Raw genomic sequence first — 20,000 nt, 5'->3', positions numbered from 1 at the left:
CCATAAGTATAACGCTATAACACCGTAAGTATAATGCTATAACGCCGTAAGTTTAACACTACAACGCCATAAGTATAACTCTTTAACCCCATAAGTATAACGCTATAACAACGTAAGTTTAACACTATAACGGCGTAAGTTTAACGCTATAATGCCATAAGTATAACTCTTTAACCCCATAAGTATAACGCTATAACACCGTAAGTTTAACACTATAACGGAGTAAGTTTAACGCTATAATGCCATAAGTATAACTCTTTAACCCCATAAGTATAACGCTATAACACCGTAAGTTTAACACTATAATGGTGTAAGTTTAACGCTATAATGCCATAAGTATAACTCTTTAACCCCATAAGTATAACGCTATAACACCGTAAGTATAATGCTATAACGCCGTAAGTTTAACACTATAACGCCATAAGTATAACTCTTTAACCCCATAAGTTTAACGCTATAACGCCATAAGTATAACTCTTTAACCCCATAAGTTTAACGCTCTAATGCCGTAAGTTTAACGCTATAACGCCGTAAGTATAATGCTATAATGCCGTAAGTTTAACGCTATAACACCGTCAGTTTGACGCTATAACGCCGTAAGTATAACACTATAACGTTGTAAGTATAACACTAAGGTCATAAATCTAACTCTATAACGACGTAAGTATAATGCTTTAATGCCATAAGTATAGCATTATAACACCATAAGTATGATGTTATAACGCCATTAGTATAATGCTATAACGCCTTAAAGGGGCATTATGGAAGTTTGACAGCCAAAACATGTATAGAAATAATAAATGTCTTCTTCATACATTCTCCTGCAATGCCCTGGTCCTGTAGAATGAGCCCTGGCATTTTTACTGTGATTGCCTGTTTTTCTGTAAAATCACAGAAAAAGAGAGATGCTCGGGTCGAGCAGGCTGCTTCATGCGCGTTCACGCTCAGGCATAGCCCGTAGCATTTGCTATCCGTAGCTTTAGCAGCAGAGAGAGAGGCAGTGCCACTTTGTCGCTGTTCCTAGCGCCTAGTGACAAAGCTAGCTACATTTCTGAGGACCCTTAGCTACTTTCTGTAGAACTTTCTTCTAGATATTTCCTGCAAATTAGCAGCAAAATAGCCATTTTCACTCCGAACCGTTCTTTGAACGTTGTTTCAGCTGTCATCAAGGATATAAATGTTACAGATACAAGAAAGTCACTGGCGCTTTAGCTCATCTAGTAAGATATCGGACTCTCGTGCAGAAGACCTGGGTCCGATTCCGGGTGTGAACATAGTTTATTTAGAGTTTCTTTTTGACATTAATGGTATATTTTTACAGTAAGATGCCCAAATTTTTATTTGAGACTCGCCGAACGGCATTGAATTCACAGATAAAAAAGATGTGGGTTCAACTTTCATTTTGGAACAATTTTTCAAGCAAGGGAAGGGAATGATCTGAGCATGCAGGAGGACTGACCCATCATAAACCTTTGTCGGCTGTGCCGAAGAGAAAGGTACAGAACCAAATTATTTAATTAATTAGCTACACGTTCTCCTGTCCTCTGTCCTCAGGGCCACACACACACACGCACACACACACACACACACACACACACACACACACACACACACACACACACACACACACACACACACACACACACACACACACACACACACACACACACACGGGACTGTCTCAGCTGTTATTTTCGTTAAGGTGTGTGCACGTACATCATGCGCTCCTCGTGCACGAGCCTACTATTGAAGCTGCCCTTATGCTTTTGGCCTGAGGGGGCAGTCGCGAGCATAAAAATTTAAAACTCCGTAAAGTCCCTTTAAGTTAACGCTATAACGTCGTAAGTATAACGCCATAACACCGTAAGTATAACGCTATAACGTCATAAGTATAACGCTATAACGCCGTAAGTATAACACCATAACACCGTAAGTATAACGCTATAACGTCGTAAGTATAACGCTATAACGTCGTAAGTATAACGCCATAACACCGTAAGTATAACGCTATAACGTTGTAAGTATAACGCCATAACACCGTAAGTATAACGCTATAACGTCGTAAGTATAACGCTATAACGTCGTAAGTATAACGCTATAACGTCGTAAGTATAACGCTATAACGTCGTAAGTATAACGCTATAGCTACTTTTTACATCAAACAGCCAGGCTCCCCTAGCTCCCCCATAATTTACCATTACTGAGAAAGAAGATTCCAATGCACCTTACAGCACATCAGTCACTCACCCATTCATCCATTCATACGCTGGTGGTGATGAGCTACATTGAAGGCACAGCTGCCCTGGGGCACATTGACGGAAACTACTGGCCCCTACGACCACCCCCAGCAGGCAAGGAGGGTGAAACGTGATGCCCAAGGAAACAACGACTGACATAGCCAAAGCCTGGGATCAAACTTGCAACCCACAGGTTACAGGGTGAACTCTTGACCCCTGAGCAACCATCGCCCCAGGATTTGTTAACTGCCTTGTTTCCATGTCTGGAATTTTGTTGATGTTTGTGCTTATGCACAGATCTACAGCTCCTATACTCAGGGGGGATGGAGGTACCATAGTACCTCTGAGGTTTTGTCCTTTGATTAATCTGCAGGATACTTATCTGGGTCACACAGTCAGGGGAGTCACAAAGGTTTGGGCTTCGGGTGATGAGACCCTTGTCACCCTGAGGTCTTCGTTGGGTGATGACTTTTTTCTTCTTCTGTAACCAGATCAGATCCTGCTCAGGTTTACAGTAATGCCTTAGGAAGGTAGCCTTGGACGTGACTGGAGGCTACACAGACCATCATAGGAGCTGAGGTGTAGTTTCCATGGCAACAAGGAAGCCCATGTTCACTGCATGTCCTCTGCACAGACTATTAGATAACCATTTGGACACTGTAACACCAGTACAAACTCACACCTACATTCAGAACAGCTGACCTCATCACCAGCTACGTTCCATTCTGCCAACCACCTACCAAGTGCTGTTGCTATGGTAACCTTGCCTGGTGTAAGTGCAGTCAAACATGCACTCATAATAACACCTTCTGATGGCTCAGCTGCATGTGGGAGTTTAGCCTGAACGGTTCTGTGACGTATCGATGGCTTCAGCTCAGATGCTGCTTTCTCGTGATACAATGATGTTTAACATCGAGCATGTTTACAGCGAGAATCTAACGTCTAATTACAAACAATAACAACACACTTGACCAGTCTCCTGTTGCTGTCAGATAAACACAGGCTGATGAACTGATCTCAGGTGTGAGGACTCGGGCTAAATGTGTTTGAAGGAGACATTTGATGCAAAGCTCTGTTTCCATCCTTGCTACATGGGTCTCTCCTGTCTCTGTAAACACTCCAGTTGTGCTGATGTGATTAGTTTTAGGAATCATCGGCTTCTACGGGCTTCCTCTTGGAGGGTTGCGGGCCCACTCAGACTGTTTCAGACGTGTGTTTGGGCTAGACAGCCACCTTGCCTGCTGGTGGTGGTCGGAGGGACCGGTGGAGCCTGTGCCCAGCAGCCTCGCCTCTGTCAGTGCGCCCCTGAGCAGCTGTGGCTACATCGCAGCTCATCGTCAGGGTTAACGGCCACCTCAGTACTGTCAGGTCACTCTCTACTGTTCTTCACAAGGTTTATTCATCTCTCCACTTCTGTTAAACTTATACAGTAGCGACTGCAGGAGCACAACCCCAGGAATCACTACACCAAATATTCAGACGACACGCTGATCATGGACACCACAAGCACAAATGGACTGCTGCAAAAAGAACTGGACTGTTTCTGATTTAGTGTACAGAGAACCGCTGAACTGGACTTAAATATCTCCAAGACCAAAGAAATGGTCATTCACCTCCACCGTGGCCCTTCTCCATCCATCCCTGGCCTAAATTGTCGAGAAGGTTCACTCGTACAAATACCTCGGTTGCATAATAGACGACAAACTCACGTTCCAACACAATACTGAACGCATTTTGCAAAATGCCAACAGCGCCTCTATTTCCTCCTTAAACTCTGCAAACTTCAGGTCCACCAGTCCATCCTTGCTGCTTTCTATAGATGCTTTATCGAACCCATTCTCACATTCAACATTCCTGCCTGGTTTGGTTCACTCACACAGGCTCAATAAAATAATCAGGATAAGCAGTAAAATCATCGGTCAGGAGCAGCAGTTACAGTACATACAGCACTACAGTTCTCAGGAAAGGCCCACGGTTCTCCACAGACCCGTCACATGCTCTCCACTCCTATTACACCTGGTTATCGTCAGGTCAGCGGTTCAGGGCCCTCCCAGTGGAGGCAAAGATGGCCTCCTCCAGCTTCCTTCCCTCTTCAATCCACCTGTTAAATGGCACGCCACAGCAAAACCGACTGTGACCGCGTTACGGTGAATCCAGATTGAACTGAAAATCTTAAATGATTTTATTATTAATTTTTAATTCCTTTTAATGAGGTTTTTGTAGTTATGCGTATTATTTTAAAGTGATTGTACGTGTACGCGTGTTTTGATGCTGTTTTTATGTGCTTGCTGACTCCATCTGCGATCGGCGTTCCTAACGGATAAGTTAAGTGAATTTGATTTGATCACCATCAGAGCCTGCGTTTAGAAGACACACAATGCTGGCAAATCAGAGTAATACTGCCGCCACGATGTGTCTTATGAAAACGCCGTGGCAGACTGGCCATGTGGGAATTTTGCAGCCACGCTTGGTAGTAATATTACCGCAACATGACCATGAAGATTATGCCTTGGCACAACTGAGGGTGATCACGTGTGGGATTACCACCGAGCTCCGGCTGGCAACTATGTTGAAAATGAAAGTAAACACGTTTAGCTTTTGTAAACAAAACCAGCTGAGATAAACTGGAGCAGAGCAGTTCTCCCGGAGCTTCTGTTCGTTAGAGCTGGAGCTCAGCTCTGCCCGGGCACTGATAGGACAGACACCTTTAGGAGCGACTTGTTAAATAAAACTTCATGAGCTTAACTTAACGTTAAACGGAAGTGCAGAGGCCACCCCATACTGCCTTTATGCCGCCAATCGTGTAAGCACTCCTGCACCGCATTATCAGCACGGGTGTGTTGGTGTCGCTGTGAGTCATGCCTGTCGAACTCCGGACCACGGGTCAGAAAACAGAAAAATGAATGCAAGTCAGTGGGGATATAAAAGCTATTTTCTACTCCTGCTTGTTGTGTGTCATGGATTTATTTTTGACCGAGGGAATGCTATTTTAGGTTTAGTGTGAAAATAAGTCCAGGATTACAAATGCGCTTCACCAAAGTGGCGTCATCAAACCAGACACGGAGAAAACAGGGAAAACGGCTGTAAGTTCAGCAAACATCAAATCCTGCTTTCAGGAGGAAAGAACCACCATAAATCTGGTCATGTGGTAAGCAGCAGCTACGCTGGGGAGAGGACACTCTGTGGTGACGTGTCGATGTCTGGTGCGTAGTCATGCTAATTACGAACTTTTACAAGATGGTCAATCTCAAACTACGTGACTGGCATGGTCCAAACACCCATCATTACTTTACATTTAAATTGCAGTACAATGTGTGTGTGATGCCTGGGTTCCGGAACTGCGCTGCTCTGGGTGGCTGCATGTTGGAGTAGCTCTGTTGACTATATGTAAAATTTGCCTTTTCTTGGACATTTTTTCTTCTAGTTTCTCAAGAAAAACTGTAATTTTTTGGACATTTTACTTTTCTGTTTCTGGTGCTGTGAAGCTTGGAGGATTTTTACAGCTATTTTTTCACTTTTTGAAAATTTGTTATGATGTGTAACCATGGCAACAAGCTGGTTTGCAAGCGGGAGCAGCTGATTACCATTGGTAAGGCTGAAATAATACCTCATCTGAAGCCACAAATCCCAAATGAGCTCAAACGCAAGAAGCGTGGGTGCAGAGAGGGAGCAAAACAGAGACAGAGAAAGAGGAAATTCAAACCATCTCTTCCATCGATCATAATGGGCAATGTGAGATCACTGGCCAACAAGATGGGTGAACTCCAAGCCCTTTCAAGGACTCAGCCAGGGTGTCGGCAGTGTAGTGTTATGTGTTTCACTGAGACGTGGCTGCAAGACCATATCCCCGATTCCAGCGTCTCTCTGCCAGGATTCCTGACTTTACGAGCAGACAGAGATCTGAAGAGGAACGGGAAAAGAAAAGGAGGTGGAGTGGCAGTGCTTGTCAACAACAGATGGTGCCATCCAGGTCATGTTTCAGTGAAATGTCGTCTCTGCAGCCCAGATGTTGAACTCTTGGCAGTAAGTTGTCACCCATATCATTTGCCAAGCGAGTTCACCAGTGTTGTCTTGGCAACCGTTTATATTCCACCTTCAGCCATTGCTGAAAATGCATGTGATGCCATCATTTCCGTTGTCGCTAAGCTAAAAACCCAGCACCCCAATGCATTTGTGGCTATATCTGGTGATTTTAATCATGCCTCGCTCTCTGCTACACTTCCAACATTTCAACTGTTTGTCAGCTGCTCCACCAGAGAAAACAAGACATTGGATTTGTGTTATGCAAATGTAAAGAATGCATACATGTCCAAAACAAGACCTCCTCTGGGACAATCAGATCACAATCTTGTTTTTCTCTGCTCAGAATACAAACCACTTGTTCAGAGGCAACCTGTGACAAGAACTGTGAGAAAATGGTCACAGGATGCTGAAGAAGCCCTGCAGGGTTGTTTTGAGACCACAGATTGGATGACTCTCTGCCAAGGATATGAAGAGGACATCAATGCCATGACTGGATGTGTCACTGACTATATAAACTTCTGTGTGGACAACATCATACCCACCAGAACAGTGAGATGCTTCGCTAATAACAAACCCTGGATCACCAGTGAACTGAAGAATCTGCTAAATGAGAAAAAAAGAGCCCTCAAGGAGGGAGACAGGGAATTATTGAGGAGTATACAGAAGCATCTGAAGATCAAGATCAGAGACAGCAAGGAGGCATACAGGAAGAAGCTGGAGAACAACCTACAGAGGAACAATATCAGAGATGTCTGGTCAGGGATGAAGAAGATCACAGGCTTCAAGCAGAGGAAGGATTGCACAGATGGCAGCCTGGACACAGCCAATGAACTGAACAAGTTCTTCAATAGGTTCAGTTCAGGAACAAACCCAGCATCCTCCTCGCCTGTCCCCAGCCAATCAGACATCCCATCCTCCTCTGATCCAACATTTTCCTGTCACACGTCAGCTCTTTTGTCCTCTAACGCAGTCATGGACTCTTCTGGTTCTATAAATCTGTCTTCAACCAAGTTAGGAGATGCTGCTGCCCCATTTACCCCCCCCCCCCCACACACACACACACCTATCTGTCTCTAGAAGTCAGGTGAAGAGGCAGCTGGAGAGTCTGAACAGGAACAAGGCTGCAGGTCCAGATGGTGTCAGCTCCAGAGTACTGAAGGCCTGTGCAGAGCAGCTCTGTGGGATTCTGCAGCACCTCTTCAACCTCAGCCTGGCCCAGGAGAAGGTTCCAGTCCTGTGGAAGACATCCTGCCTTGTTCCAGTTCCAAAGAAAACTCGTCCATCAGTCAATGACGACTACAGACCGGTTACCCTGACATCCCACATCATGAAGGTCCTGGAGAGACTCCTGTTGGTCCACCTGAATAAGCAAACTAGAACATATCAGGACCTGCTGCAGTTTGCTTATCGCCATGAAGTTGGAGTTGAAGATGCCATCATCCAGCTGCTTCAACCAACCCACTGTCATCTGGACAAAGCAGGCAGCACTGTCAGGGTCATGTTCTTTGATTTCTCCAGTGCATTTAACACAATTCAGCCTGATGTACTTTGCCAGAAACTCCAGAAGACACAAGTGGGGGCCTCAACTATCGCCTGGATTAAAGACTACCTGACAAACAGACCACAGTTTGTGAGGCTGAAGAACTGCACATCAAACCAGGCTATCAGTAACATTGGAGCACCACAGGGGACTGTACTCTCACCATTCCTTTTCACCCTGTACACCTCAGACTTCCAGTACAAGTCAGAGACCTGTCATCTACAGAAATACTCAGATGACTCTGCAGTTGTCGGGTGTATCAGAGATGGACAGGAAGCTGAGTACAGAGAGCTGGTGGAGCGCTTTGTGGCATGGTGTGGAAACAATCATCTGACCTCGAACGTGAACAAAACAAAGGAGATGATTTTAGACTTCAGAAGAAACAGGGTGGAGTCAAACACTGTTTCCATCATGGGAGAAGAAGTGGAGGTGGTTGAGGAATACAAACACTTTGGAGTTCACCTGGACAACAGACTGGACTGGAGAAAGAACAGCGAAGCCGTTTACAAGAAGGGACACACTAGACTGCACTTCTTGAGGACGCTAAGGTCCTTCAATGTCTGTAGCAAGATGCTGCAGATCTTCTACAAGTCTGTTGTTGAGAGTGTAATCTCTTCAGCCATCGTCTGTTGGGGTAGCAGCATCAGAAGCAGGGACCTGAAAAGGCTCAACAGCCTAATAAAAAAGGCTGGTTCTGTTCTGGGGACGACTGTGGAACCGCTGGAGGAGATCATGCAGAGAAGGATTCTCCAGAGAATCAAGAAAATGATGGACAACCCTGAGCATTCTCTTCACAAGACTGTCCGACAACGGAAGAGTGTCTTCAGTCAGAGGCTTCTTCAGTTTGGCTGCAACACTGACCGCTACTGGAGATCCTTCCTGCCAACAGCCGTTGTAATATACAGCAACTCTTTCATGACTTGATAATTATTATTATTCTGAGCTACTACAGCAATCAGTTTCCCTCTGGGGTTAATAAAGTATTTTTGAATTGAATTGAACTGATCCAGGGCCTGAAGCAAAGCGGATTAGAACACAGCTCTTTTACCCGCTCAGGGACCCATGAGCCAACCAGAAAGGGAGGAGACTTAGGCTCCCTATAACTCCTTTTTCATCCAGGAAGTGTGGGTGGAGTAAGACTCTAGTATGGGGGAGACTTGCTCATAAAGAAAAGAATTTACTGCGTGTCCCCTTAAAAGACGTCAAAAGAACAAGAGTGATGACCCAGGAGCATTGCAACAGAGATCCTATCTATGGTGTTTTATTTAGTCACGTTTGTGATTGGCTGTCTGAAAGCTGCCCGACAGTCAACCTCTCTCTGGGCTGTCTTCTGCACCCTGACACATCTGCACAAGTCTGCATGCAGCTGCAACCTGCTGCAGAATAAAGGTCAGGCTGCAAAAAACCCTCCTGCCTGCAGAAACCGCCGTCTGACAGAGACGGTAAACATCTCGTCTTGTTAGATTTTCCGATTCTAACCGCCGTGCTTTTGTTTTCATCCACACATTCTCAGATCTTTGCTCTGAGAACAAGGCACCGACATTTAGGAGAGACCGAGAAGACCTTCCTCCTCTAAACTTTGGTGTGTAAAAGTTTCTAGAGGGACACAAACGTTTCCCATGATCCACGTCCTAAAGGCGGGCTCTATAAAATCATATGATCTTAAAAGCACTAACTAACTAACTAACTAACTAACTAACTAACTAACTAACTAACTAACTAACTAACTATCTCTCTCTCTAACTAACTAAAACTAACTAACTAACTAACTAACTAACTCTCTCTAACTAACTAAAACTAACTAACTAACTAACTAACAACTAACTAACTAACTAACTAACTAACTAACTAACTATCTCTCTCTCTCTCTCTCTAACTAACTAACTAACTAACTAACTAACTAACTAACTAACTAACTAACTATCTCTAACTAACTAACTAACTAACTAACTAACTAACTAACTCTCTCTCTCTCTAACTAACTAACTAACTAACTAACTAACTAACTAACTAACTAACAACTAACTAACTAACTAAACAAACTAAACAAACTAAACTAACTATCTCTCTCTCTAACTAACTAACTATCTCTCTAACTAACTAACTAACTAACTAACAACTATTGAACTGAATTGAATTGAAGCTGAATGTGTTTTTATTCCCAGTCATGTGACTAAGGTTAGTTCTGCTTTGGTTGTGTAAAAGCTAGTTGTGTTTGTGCTCCATCAGCTGTGTTCTGACTTAGTTATGCTGTGGTAAGTAATGACAACTAGCTAGTGTTGTTTAATTACAATCAGCAGAAAGCTGTTCTAATGCGCTCCAACACAACAACAACAACACAACAACCAACAGAAATTCTGTAAAAGAACAAACAAATACCAATCACAGCTCCTGAGGCTAAACAAGTCTTTGTGCACCTCTAAAGAGACATTTATTAGGATTATTTTAACATTATTAGCTGGTAATGTTCTTGAATGTTCTAACCCGGTCTTTGTTCCCTGCAGGACAGTGTGGAGGACAGTCACCGAATCCCCCCGTCTCCGGTTGTCCATGTGCGGGGGCTGTGTGATGCTGTGGTGGAGGCTGACCTGGTGGAAGCGCTTGAAAAGTTTGGCAAAATCTGGTAACACGAAGGTTTTTGTTTCTGTTTAACTTTGTTTCCTGTAGCGCAGCCTGAGCGTGTTGTGGAGCTAGAGTTAGATACAAGTGTTCTCCCCCTGCCCAAGGGGGGGGGATCTTCTTCTCTTTCCTGTGGCCCCCGTACTGCTTAGGATGATTTAGCTGAAATTAAAGACTGCTACTCCTCGAGTACAATGTTTGGGTGCCCTACCCAGCTCTGCTTGGGGGCGGTTGTAGTGCTCGTCTAAACGACCTATCTGGCCACGGCTGCAATAGTTCATACAACGTTTAATTATCTTTGAATGAAGTGGCTTCTCAAATTTTATGAGTAAAATTTCTGACTTGTGTGCCCAAAGATAAAGTCAACTTTATAGAACTTGGGTCGTAAAGGTCAGCAGTCAGCCCCAAATGAGAATAAAACAAAGCAAATAAATGAACAGGTAAATATCACCTGTGCAATGGTGTTCGTTTACTCCGTACTCGGAAATTCCAACACCTACTAAGTTAGAGACCGTTAGGGTTAGGGTTATTTGTTTGTATTCACATTTATTAAATCCATCATTTGATGTAAAAACTGCATTTAAAATGATGGCAACCGTTTCTCTGCAGGAGTGTGTGTGTGTGTGTGTGTGTGTGTGTGTGTGTGTGTGTGTGTGTGTGTGTGTGTGTGTGTGTGTGTGTGTGTGTGTGTGTGTGTGTGTGTGTTCATTTTCATCTCTCTAGTCTGTTTAGATACACAAAAATACTCACATTTATCAATCACTATGTTTTATTTAGAAGATTTTCTTTATTTTGTTAAATTTACCCGCCTTCCTTTTTGGTTTGACTTCCTGTCAGAGTTGACGCGGCTCGTGACAAAGAGACACGCCGAAACAATCGCTGCATGACGCGAGCATTCGTTGCGCTTCTCAGCTGATGTGATCGAGACCGTGGCTCAACAAGGGCACCGAGTAGAAGCGCTTTTCCTTCCACGGTGCCTTTGGGCACAGAGGCATTGCCAGGGCCGGTGTTAGCCATTTGGGTGCCCTAAATCAACAAAAGCAACAGTAACAGGGAGAGCTTGGGTTAATCCATCATACAAGCAGATTATCATTTGCTTTGGTCTAAATGGGGAATTACACAATGGAGCTAATGTAAGTACTACAACTAATGACATTATAATATATAATGTAGATGAAAGCATCTCTCACTCACTAAAGACGGACAGACTTGGGCCTATATTTCCTGTGTTACTTAAATATACACCAATATTAACATTACTATTGTTAACACAAATTAAAAGGCTTTGAACCAAAGACAGTATAAGCCAGAGGTGATGGTCTATGCATTAACAAGATGTTTAATAAAGGATTATCAGGCTGCTGTAAAAGAGAATCTTCAGTCCACATGAATGATCCTCTCTTCTGTCTCATCAGTAGCAGCTGGGATTTTTATGCTCACACTTATCCACTTTCAAATAAAACCAACACTTTATCACACCCAAAGCATCAAAATATGGCGCGTGTGACCAAGCCTCAACATATAACGATTCGGGACGCCCCAGCGCGTCAGGAGACGACGATCAGGGACACACTGATGACGCAGCGTCCCAGAGCGTCGGTATCCGACGCCGGTGGTGAAACGGACTTTAGAACGACTTGTGAACTACTTAACCTTCCCCTCACCCCAGTCCTAACCTTAAGGTCACAGTTACTGACCTTAAGGTTAGGATTGGGGTGAGGGGAAGGTTAAACAGTCTCATAATGTCCGTGTGACCGCGTGCGTCAAACACTGATGCCAGCGGAGCCACGTGTCTCTGCTTGTCCCTGATCGTCGTCTCCTGACGCGCTGGGGCGTCCAGAATCGTCATATGTTGAGGCTTGGTCACACGCGTCATGTTTTGACGCTTTGGGTGTGATAAAGTGTTGGTAAAGCACGCTCCTCTGTTTTGACATTTCCTTCTTGTGCTTGCTGCCTTGCTCACCGTCTATATTTGCATTTGGATGTCATTTCCAGACCCGTGGGTCCACATGCCTGTCGGCACACTTAACCACTGGTTGGTCAGATGCTGCTGGTGTCAATCAATGTGGGAATGCACACCATGTCAGATACCATGTCTCTTTTTTCCTCTCCTCTGCCTGGGATGAAGCTTGCTGGTGAACAAGCGGTGGGCCTCACAGTAGTGATGCACATTTTGCACAAAATGCAACACTCACAGAGCGCGATTCTGGTGGGAGGGGCAGTGCTGGGGGCACTGTGAATGGCTGATGTTTGAGCACGGACAGATTTTCTTTTTCATAAATCTCAGAGATTTCAACTAATAATTAACCAGAAAACCCCAAATTAGAAGTGACGGTACACCTGCTCAGCCTTAAAGCACTGGGTGGGAGGCAACTGCTGCAGCCTGCTCTATGATAGGGGATGGCTGACGGGCGCGCCTACCGTCATTTTTTATTGTCATTGTTGAGGTAGAAAATGTGGATTCCATCATAAGAAACGTAATTTGGCGTCCCCTAGTGGTGATATGTGGTTAGCACATCTAACATCTACAGACAGCATAAATGCGCCACACCCAAAACAAAATTCACCAGTCGCCACCGTTGACTCATTCGCTGCCAGCGTTTCTCACCGTTTTTACTGTTTTTTAAGAGTCACAGAACGTTGCACGCTAGGATGATGTTGACGCCAAAACAACCAAAACAAAGAGGAGACTCACCTCTTACATCAGGAAGAATCTGTGCAAAAGGGTCGAACTCTGGTTACCGGTGATGGTTGTACCCCATGTGCAGCAGTACCGGGACCAGAGTGAATAGGGTGTGTATGGGGAGCACGAGTGGGTGTCCGGCGTGCATTTTCGTAAGTCTTGGGTTGTATGTGCATGTGTGAGCATGAGGGAGGGAGTGTGTGACTGTGTTTGTGTATGACTGTATATGTCAGGTGGGGCCTTTGACTCCTCCCCTCTCCTGGAACTTCTTTTGATGATATAGATCTTCGTCTCCCCTCCCCCTGCCACACCTGGTGTGGAGTGCGGTGCCTTGGTCTGCCTGAGTGTTCGTGGCTCCCGGGTCAGGGGGTTCAAGATTTTTGGCGTCTGCCTGACCAATCCCGGTGGCTGCCTGGTGGGGTCTGGGTCCCTGGGCTCTGCTGGGTCCCCGGCAGGGGTGGTCGCCCCTGGGTCCCGCGTCGCTGGGTCCCGGGCTCGGCCGGCTAGGGGGTGGGAGGCTGCGGGCGGGCCTGAGGGCTTGCCGCTGATATCTCCCGGGACTCTGCCGGCTGCTGGTTGTGGCCCCCTGGGGCGATCCTCTGCTCCTCTCGAGGGGGGCGGGGACCTTTCTGGTTGCAGTCTCCTTGGGGTTTCTGTGCTCTGGGGAAGCGCCTGGATCTCTGGGACTTGGAGCTCCCACCATCTCCTACACATCTTTAGGGGGCAGATCTGTGGTCCCTCACACTCTCTATTAGACGCTCCTATAGAGAAACCTTACATAAACAAGCGCGTGTACACACACAGGTGCTCACATGGTGCTCTCATAAGTATGGGCTTGGGCACGTTCAACACATGTGTTAAGGCTGTGGTTGGCACTTAATACACTGTGATTTATTATCGTGATTCTTCAGTTAAACAATGTTGATTTTATATTTCATCATCAGGCTGATGCAGTGATAGCTTGCTCCTGATGTATTGTTGTTGTGTCCCCTTTTTTGTTTGTTTTAGTTTTTTTTCTTCTCTCTTTCTGCAGGTCTAGAACCAGACTCTTGTTCATTATTGTTTATTTTTGTCCCCCCCCCCCCCCCCCCCCCCCACACACACACAGTCTCTTCCTTTCTCTTTCACCTCTGACTCCGTGTCTGGTCGGAATTAGAAAGTATTCAAAAACAACAACAATAAAGTTTTCAGTATCAGGCGTGACATTAAAAGCAAACGCTTTGATGCTCCACCTGAGAGTAAATCTGTAAGGCTTGTCACCAGCATTCAGACATCAGTTCTGTTTGCTTCACAGCCAGACAGGACACGGGAAAAAATAATAATAATAGAAAATAAAAAAGGAAGAATCTGCGCTTGTCGAGCGTTATCCGTTCTTTCATAATCCGTTGTTGAATTGTGATCGGCAGAAGCTTTTCCGGTTCGCGCCTCACTTTTTTTACGGCAGCGGCCCAAAACGATCTCCTAACACATGGATGTTCTGCTTCCTGATTACATGACATGTGACGTATGCGGATGAAGATCGGCTTCACAGCTGAGATGTTTGTTCTGACGGTGTGGGGGCTCGTCCGACGCCCACACAGTAAAAAAAAAACTGCAAATGACGACTTTAGTCCGGCCGCTTTGTCCTCCTGCAGATGAAATCACCTGCATGTTCTCATTTACAGAAGGACGCTGTTTACGTTTAAATTACTTGTTCTTTCAGAATGTACCAAGGCCTCAAACTGAGTTTAGGAAAATACACTCAATTATTCTGCCCCTTACTCGTGGAAGCAGCTCCACAACCAGCTGGCTCTGACGGGACTCGCCAGCAACGAAACATTTTCCATACTCTAACATCTGCGTGGAAATGCTTCGACTCATGAACGGTTAGTCTGCTGTGTAAAACTGGTGACTTTAACACCTGCTTTGTTTTTACTTTGAATTCCTGATCCCCTTCATGATCTTTTAGTTTTTCTGTGATTTGTGAACTGTTCTCCTTCATTGTTGTGTTGATGGCCCGAACATGCAATCAGATGTTTAATCTCAAGAGTCTTTCCTGTTTAGATAAAGGCTAAATTAATAAAAATGAATTCCTTGTTGCTTTTCTGTCCATCACAACGAACAGATTCTTACACATTTACCACAGTGACAAACTTCCTGAAGTCAATCTTGTAGTGCATCACTTCCTCCAGCCTGGCCTAGCTGCTAAAATCCGTCTGTGGTCAAATTTCTCACAGTTCATTTCTCATCAACTCGCAGGTATTTTTGAAGAAACACCACCGTAGAAAAGCCTTAGCCGAAGAGAGCAGAGCGCTGGTGTTGTGACACAAGCAGGCAGCATCCTGTGTGCGTTTATGGTTTCTAGGAGGTCATCTGGTTTCAGAACACCCACTGACTGGTGCACATTTTGTGGTTTAAATGTTCTACAAAACTAAAAGGTTAAAGAAACGTTGTGAGGCAGGAACAGGAATTCAGTGCTGTTCTAAGGCAGCGAGGCATCAGGCTGGTGAACAACACACGGACACAGATCCTACTGTTGCACAGCACAGCCAACATTCACATTTGGCGACCACATATGGGTTGGAAATGGTCCGATAGGCGGCCCTCATATAGGGTTATATAATAGGACCCGTCTCAAATGCCTGCATAGGTGTGATTTGGGGAGAATCTGGGCACTCTGTGGGCCCCGACTGGGCAAAGGACAAAAACACCCATCTGGACCCAATCTTTCGAGTTCTTAGAGGGTTCCAGCTGCGTACCCCGTGTTAAAAAGTGGACACCAAAATGTTAAATCTGACTGGAAACAAAACGTTCGTAAAAGACAGAAAAGCATGAACAAAATGCACAAGGACACACAAGCACTTTCTCTTACTTTTACTTTGTTCAACAGTAATGTAATAATAAAACATGGAACTAGCCTGAAACAGTAACAAGGCGGAAAAGCCAGATGAAAACCCTCAAACGTTTTTTACCAGCTGTCTTTTACTTTACAGAGGCATACGTCTATATTATCCCCTTACGGCTCTCTCTCCACTGGACCACTTGTACTGAGCCTTCTCTGCATCTTGCTGGTTGACTTTTGAAGTTAAAGCATTTTCCTTCAGGGACTGTGCAATAGGAAGTAAAAGAAGGAATAAGCCAAAGTAAAGTTCACCTAGCTTGCTGACTGTTCCTCCTCCTAACTAAACCAAGTTTTTTGTGCCGGTAGTTACGTGATGATGATGCCATTCAAGCGCCAGGCTCTGGTGGAGTTCGACAGCATGGAGAGTGCAGAGCGCTGCGTGACTTGTGGAGCCAGGGAGGCCATCTACATCGCAGACCAGCAGGCTTTCTTTAATTTCTCCACAAGTCAGAGAATCACTCGCCCCACCAACGCAGATGACCCCTCCAGCAGAAACAAAGTCCTGCTGCTCTCCATCCAGAACCCTCTGTACCCAATTACTACTGTGAGCACAACTCCTTTACTTAAGCTGCTGCTCCTGCCTGCTTTTAAACTCCTTTCACATTTAAATTTGTTTTGTTTGTTTGTTTTGCTTTGTTTGATGTTCTGTTTTTCAAGTGTTGCGTTTGCATCCCGTTTCTCCTATGCATGTTTTACTGCAGAGTTTACGTGGTATTTTGTAGATGACTAGATTGGCCGTCAGTATGGTTTTGTTGGTGTGTTGATGTTGTGTCTTTTCATCACTATCCTTATTTTTTTCTGTTACGCCTTTGATGTATGGAAGGGTTATTGCTGGTTTTGGTTCTGCTCCTAAACCAGCCAAACATAACCCTAGCCTGTACCATACCCTACCATAACATACCATACCATACCATAATCCCATACCATACCATACCATAATCCCATACTATACCATAATACCATACTATACCATACCATAACTTACCATATCATAGAATGCCATAACAAACCAAAGAATACAATATCATACCATAATACCATAGATTACCGCAATGTACTGTACCACAACATACAAAAATACTATACCACACCATACCATACCATTCCATACCATACCATACCACACCACACTAGAGGTTGTATGAACTAGTCGACTAGTCGACTTCACTGCTCTGTAGTGACTTTTTATGCCTGTCATCGACTAGTCGCTGTCACGTGATAATGACCGACAAGATGCAGCCCTCGGAAAAGACAGCAGCCTGCTGTCAGCAGGTGAGCTCCTGCGCGTCGGGAGGCGACGCGCTGTGCCAGAGCGTCGGTACTGACACCCGCCGTAAAACGGACATTTAACCAAATTGTGACCTTTACCCTCTTGCAATTTAACCTTCCCTCACCCCCAACTTAATCTTAACCAGCTTGTGCATGCAAAGCTCTGATTGTTGACGCGCTCCCGATATCTGCTTTCTGAGCACGGCCACAGTAACATTATCAAATCAGGTGTCGCCACCTCAAAAACAAATTTAACACGCGATCGTTCATGTCGGCTCATTTCCTTTTATGTTTTCTGTCTTTTATTTGTGCCTGATGCGTTTCGCTGCTGTGGAGCGGAGCGCCTCACCTGCTTTGTCCTCCGGTGACGCACCACACCGGTGTGGACGGCGAGCAGCGTGCACTCCTCTGTTTTTGCGGTCGGTAGATCTTTTAGAACTGCAGTTCAAAGGTAACTCATAAGGTGAATAAATATGAAGCCAGGTAGCAGTTTTTCTTGAGGATTGAGAGGAGATGCAAAGATGCAAAAATCTTAATAAACAAAATTGGAAGGAGGTATACGTCAGTGATGTCAACGCTGCATACACATCCTTCATGAAAATACTGTTGAAGTCACATAATGATAACTGCAAATTAACAAATCTACAGGTAAAGGGAAAAATCAACCTTGGATCATTAAAGAATGCGTGTGCAAAAAAGAATAATTTAAATAGGAGTTTTTTAAAATTGCAAGCAAGGGAAGCAGAAGATAGATATAAAAAATATAAAAATAAATTGGTAACAATAATTAGGAAGCAAAAAAACTGATTATTATGGTAATCTATTGAATCAGAATAAAAATAACACAAAAGCTACTTGGGGAATATTAAACAGTGTGACTAATAGAGAGAAAACAAAATCCAGTATTCCAAATCACTTTGTCAAGGACAAAAAAGATGTTTATTATGATAAAGAAATCACTGATGAGTTTGATGGAAAACAAACCAATAATAGAAGATAAATTAACCACAATTATTAGTACTGTCAGTAGTATTGTCCTTGACAAAGTAGATCAAGAAGAAATACGAAACATTGTAAAAAACAGTGGAAACAAACGATCAACCGATTTTCAGGACCTGGACATGATAACTGTTAAAGCCATCATAGAATCTGTCATTGAACCATTCACTTACATTTGTAATCTATCTCTTTCTACTGGAAATTTTCCTGACGCAATGAAAACAGCGAAAGTCATTCCTTTGTATAATAGTGGTGATAAACATAGTTTCAATAATTACAGTCCGGTGTCACTGCTTCCACAGTTTTCTAAAATATTGGAAAAACTGTTTATATCAAGGTTGGAAAAATTCATCGAAAATAATTATATTTTAAACAATGAACAATATGGATTTAGAACTAAACATTCCACAGCAATGGCAATAATGGAATTAACAGATAAAATATCAACAGCAACTGACAATTTAAATTACTTTGTTAGTGTTTTCATTGATTTGAAAAAAGCTTTTGACGTCATTGATCACTCAAGTTACTTCGAAAATTAAGTTAGTATGGAATAAGAGGTGTGGCTCATCAATGGGTTAGAACTTATTTAGAGAAAAGGAAACAGATAAAGGATCATAAATCAAAACTATGTGAAATTAATTGTGGAGTGCCACAAGGGTCGGTCCTCCGACCAAAACTGTTCATTTTGTTTATTAACAACTTGGTAAATGTATCTAAGACACTCGGTACCATTCTGTTTGCAGATGATACAACACTGTTTTACTCAGGATCAAATATTGAGGAGGTGGCTAAAGTAATAAATGATGAACTGATTAAAATTAAAAACTGGTTTGATATAAATAGATTGACACTGAATCTTAATAAAACAAATTTTATACTGTTTAATGACAAAAAGAACAGTGATGTGTCATTGGAAATAGATGGGATTGCAATTCAAAGAGTAAAAGAAACTAAATTTCTTGGAGTTCTTATTGATGAAGACTTGACATGGAAATCCCATATTAGTTACATAAAAGGTAAAATTGCCAGATCCTTAGGAGTATTACATAGAGTCAAGTTTTTACTGACTAATTCTGGTTTGTTGGCATTGTACAATTCACTGATAGTTCCATACTTGACCTAATGTGTAGAAATCTGGGGAGCAACATACAAAAACTTTACACAACACTTATTTATTTTACAGAAAAGAGCTCTGAGAATCATCAATTATAGTGGCTGTAGAGATCCATCGAACCCGTTGTTTACTAAATATAAATTACTGAAATTTCATGATTTAAAAGACTGGAAAATCTTACAAACCACATATAAAGCCAATTTAGGTACTCTGCCAACAAACATTCAGGGGATATTTGAAAAGAGAACTAGTAATTACATGCTGAAAGAAACTGATGTGTTTACAAAACCTAGATTTAGAACTAAAATTAAGGAGTGGAATATATCTGTAAATGGTGTTAAATTATGGAATAACCTTAAAAGGGAAATTAAAAAAACTGTCATTTAATATGTATATTCAAAAAAATTGAGTGTACTAACTAATTATGAAAATGTAAATTAAACCAGTGATCACGATCGCACTGGAATTTAGAACAGGAAAATGTTTAAAATGAATCTGTATTGTGTCTGACACATGGTAACTATATATAAATTATTTCTACTGGAAAAGGGGGCAGAAATTATAAGATGTTTTTCTTCATTCTGCTCCTTCTCGTTCAAATTTGATTTTTGTTATGTATTTCTTATTGTTTA

At 43.3% G+C, this 20,000-nt stretch overlaps 1 protein-coding gene across 1 annotated transcript in view; it reads left to right on the top strand.

Moving 5' to 3' along the window:
• LOC107382377 (heterogeneous nuclear ribonucleoprotein L-like) overlaps window positions 1-20,000 on the top strand; it is a 35,900-nt gene that overhangs the window by 2,210 nt on the left and 13,690 nt on the right. Inside the window, exons 2-3 of the mRNA XM_070553612.1 lie at window positions 10,305-10,423; window positions 16,290-16,527. Of these exons, the coding sequence (XP_070409713.1) occupies window positions 10,305-10,423; window positions 16,290-16,527 (357 nt within the window). The remainder of the gene's footprint in view (window positions 1-10,304; window positions 10,424-16,289; window positions 16,528-20,000) is intronic.

Source organism: Nothobranchius furzeri, chromosome 7, assembly GCF_043380555.1.
Source record: "Nothobranchius furzeri strain GRZ-AD chromosome 7, NfurGRZ-RIMD1, whole genome shotgun sequence".
Taxonomy (NCBI): Eukaryota; Metazoa; Chordata; class Actinopteri; order Cyprinodontiformes; family Nothobranchiidae; genus Nothobranchius; species Nothobranchius furzeri.
The sequence above is the reverse complement of the archived record's forward strand: the minus strand, read 5'-3'. Positions and strand labels throughout refer to the sequence as shown.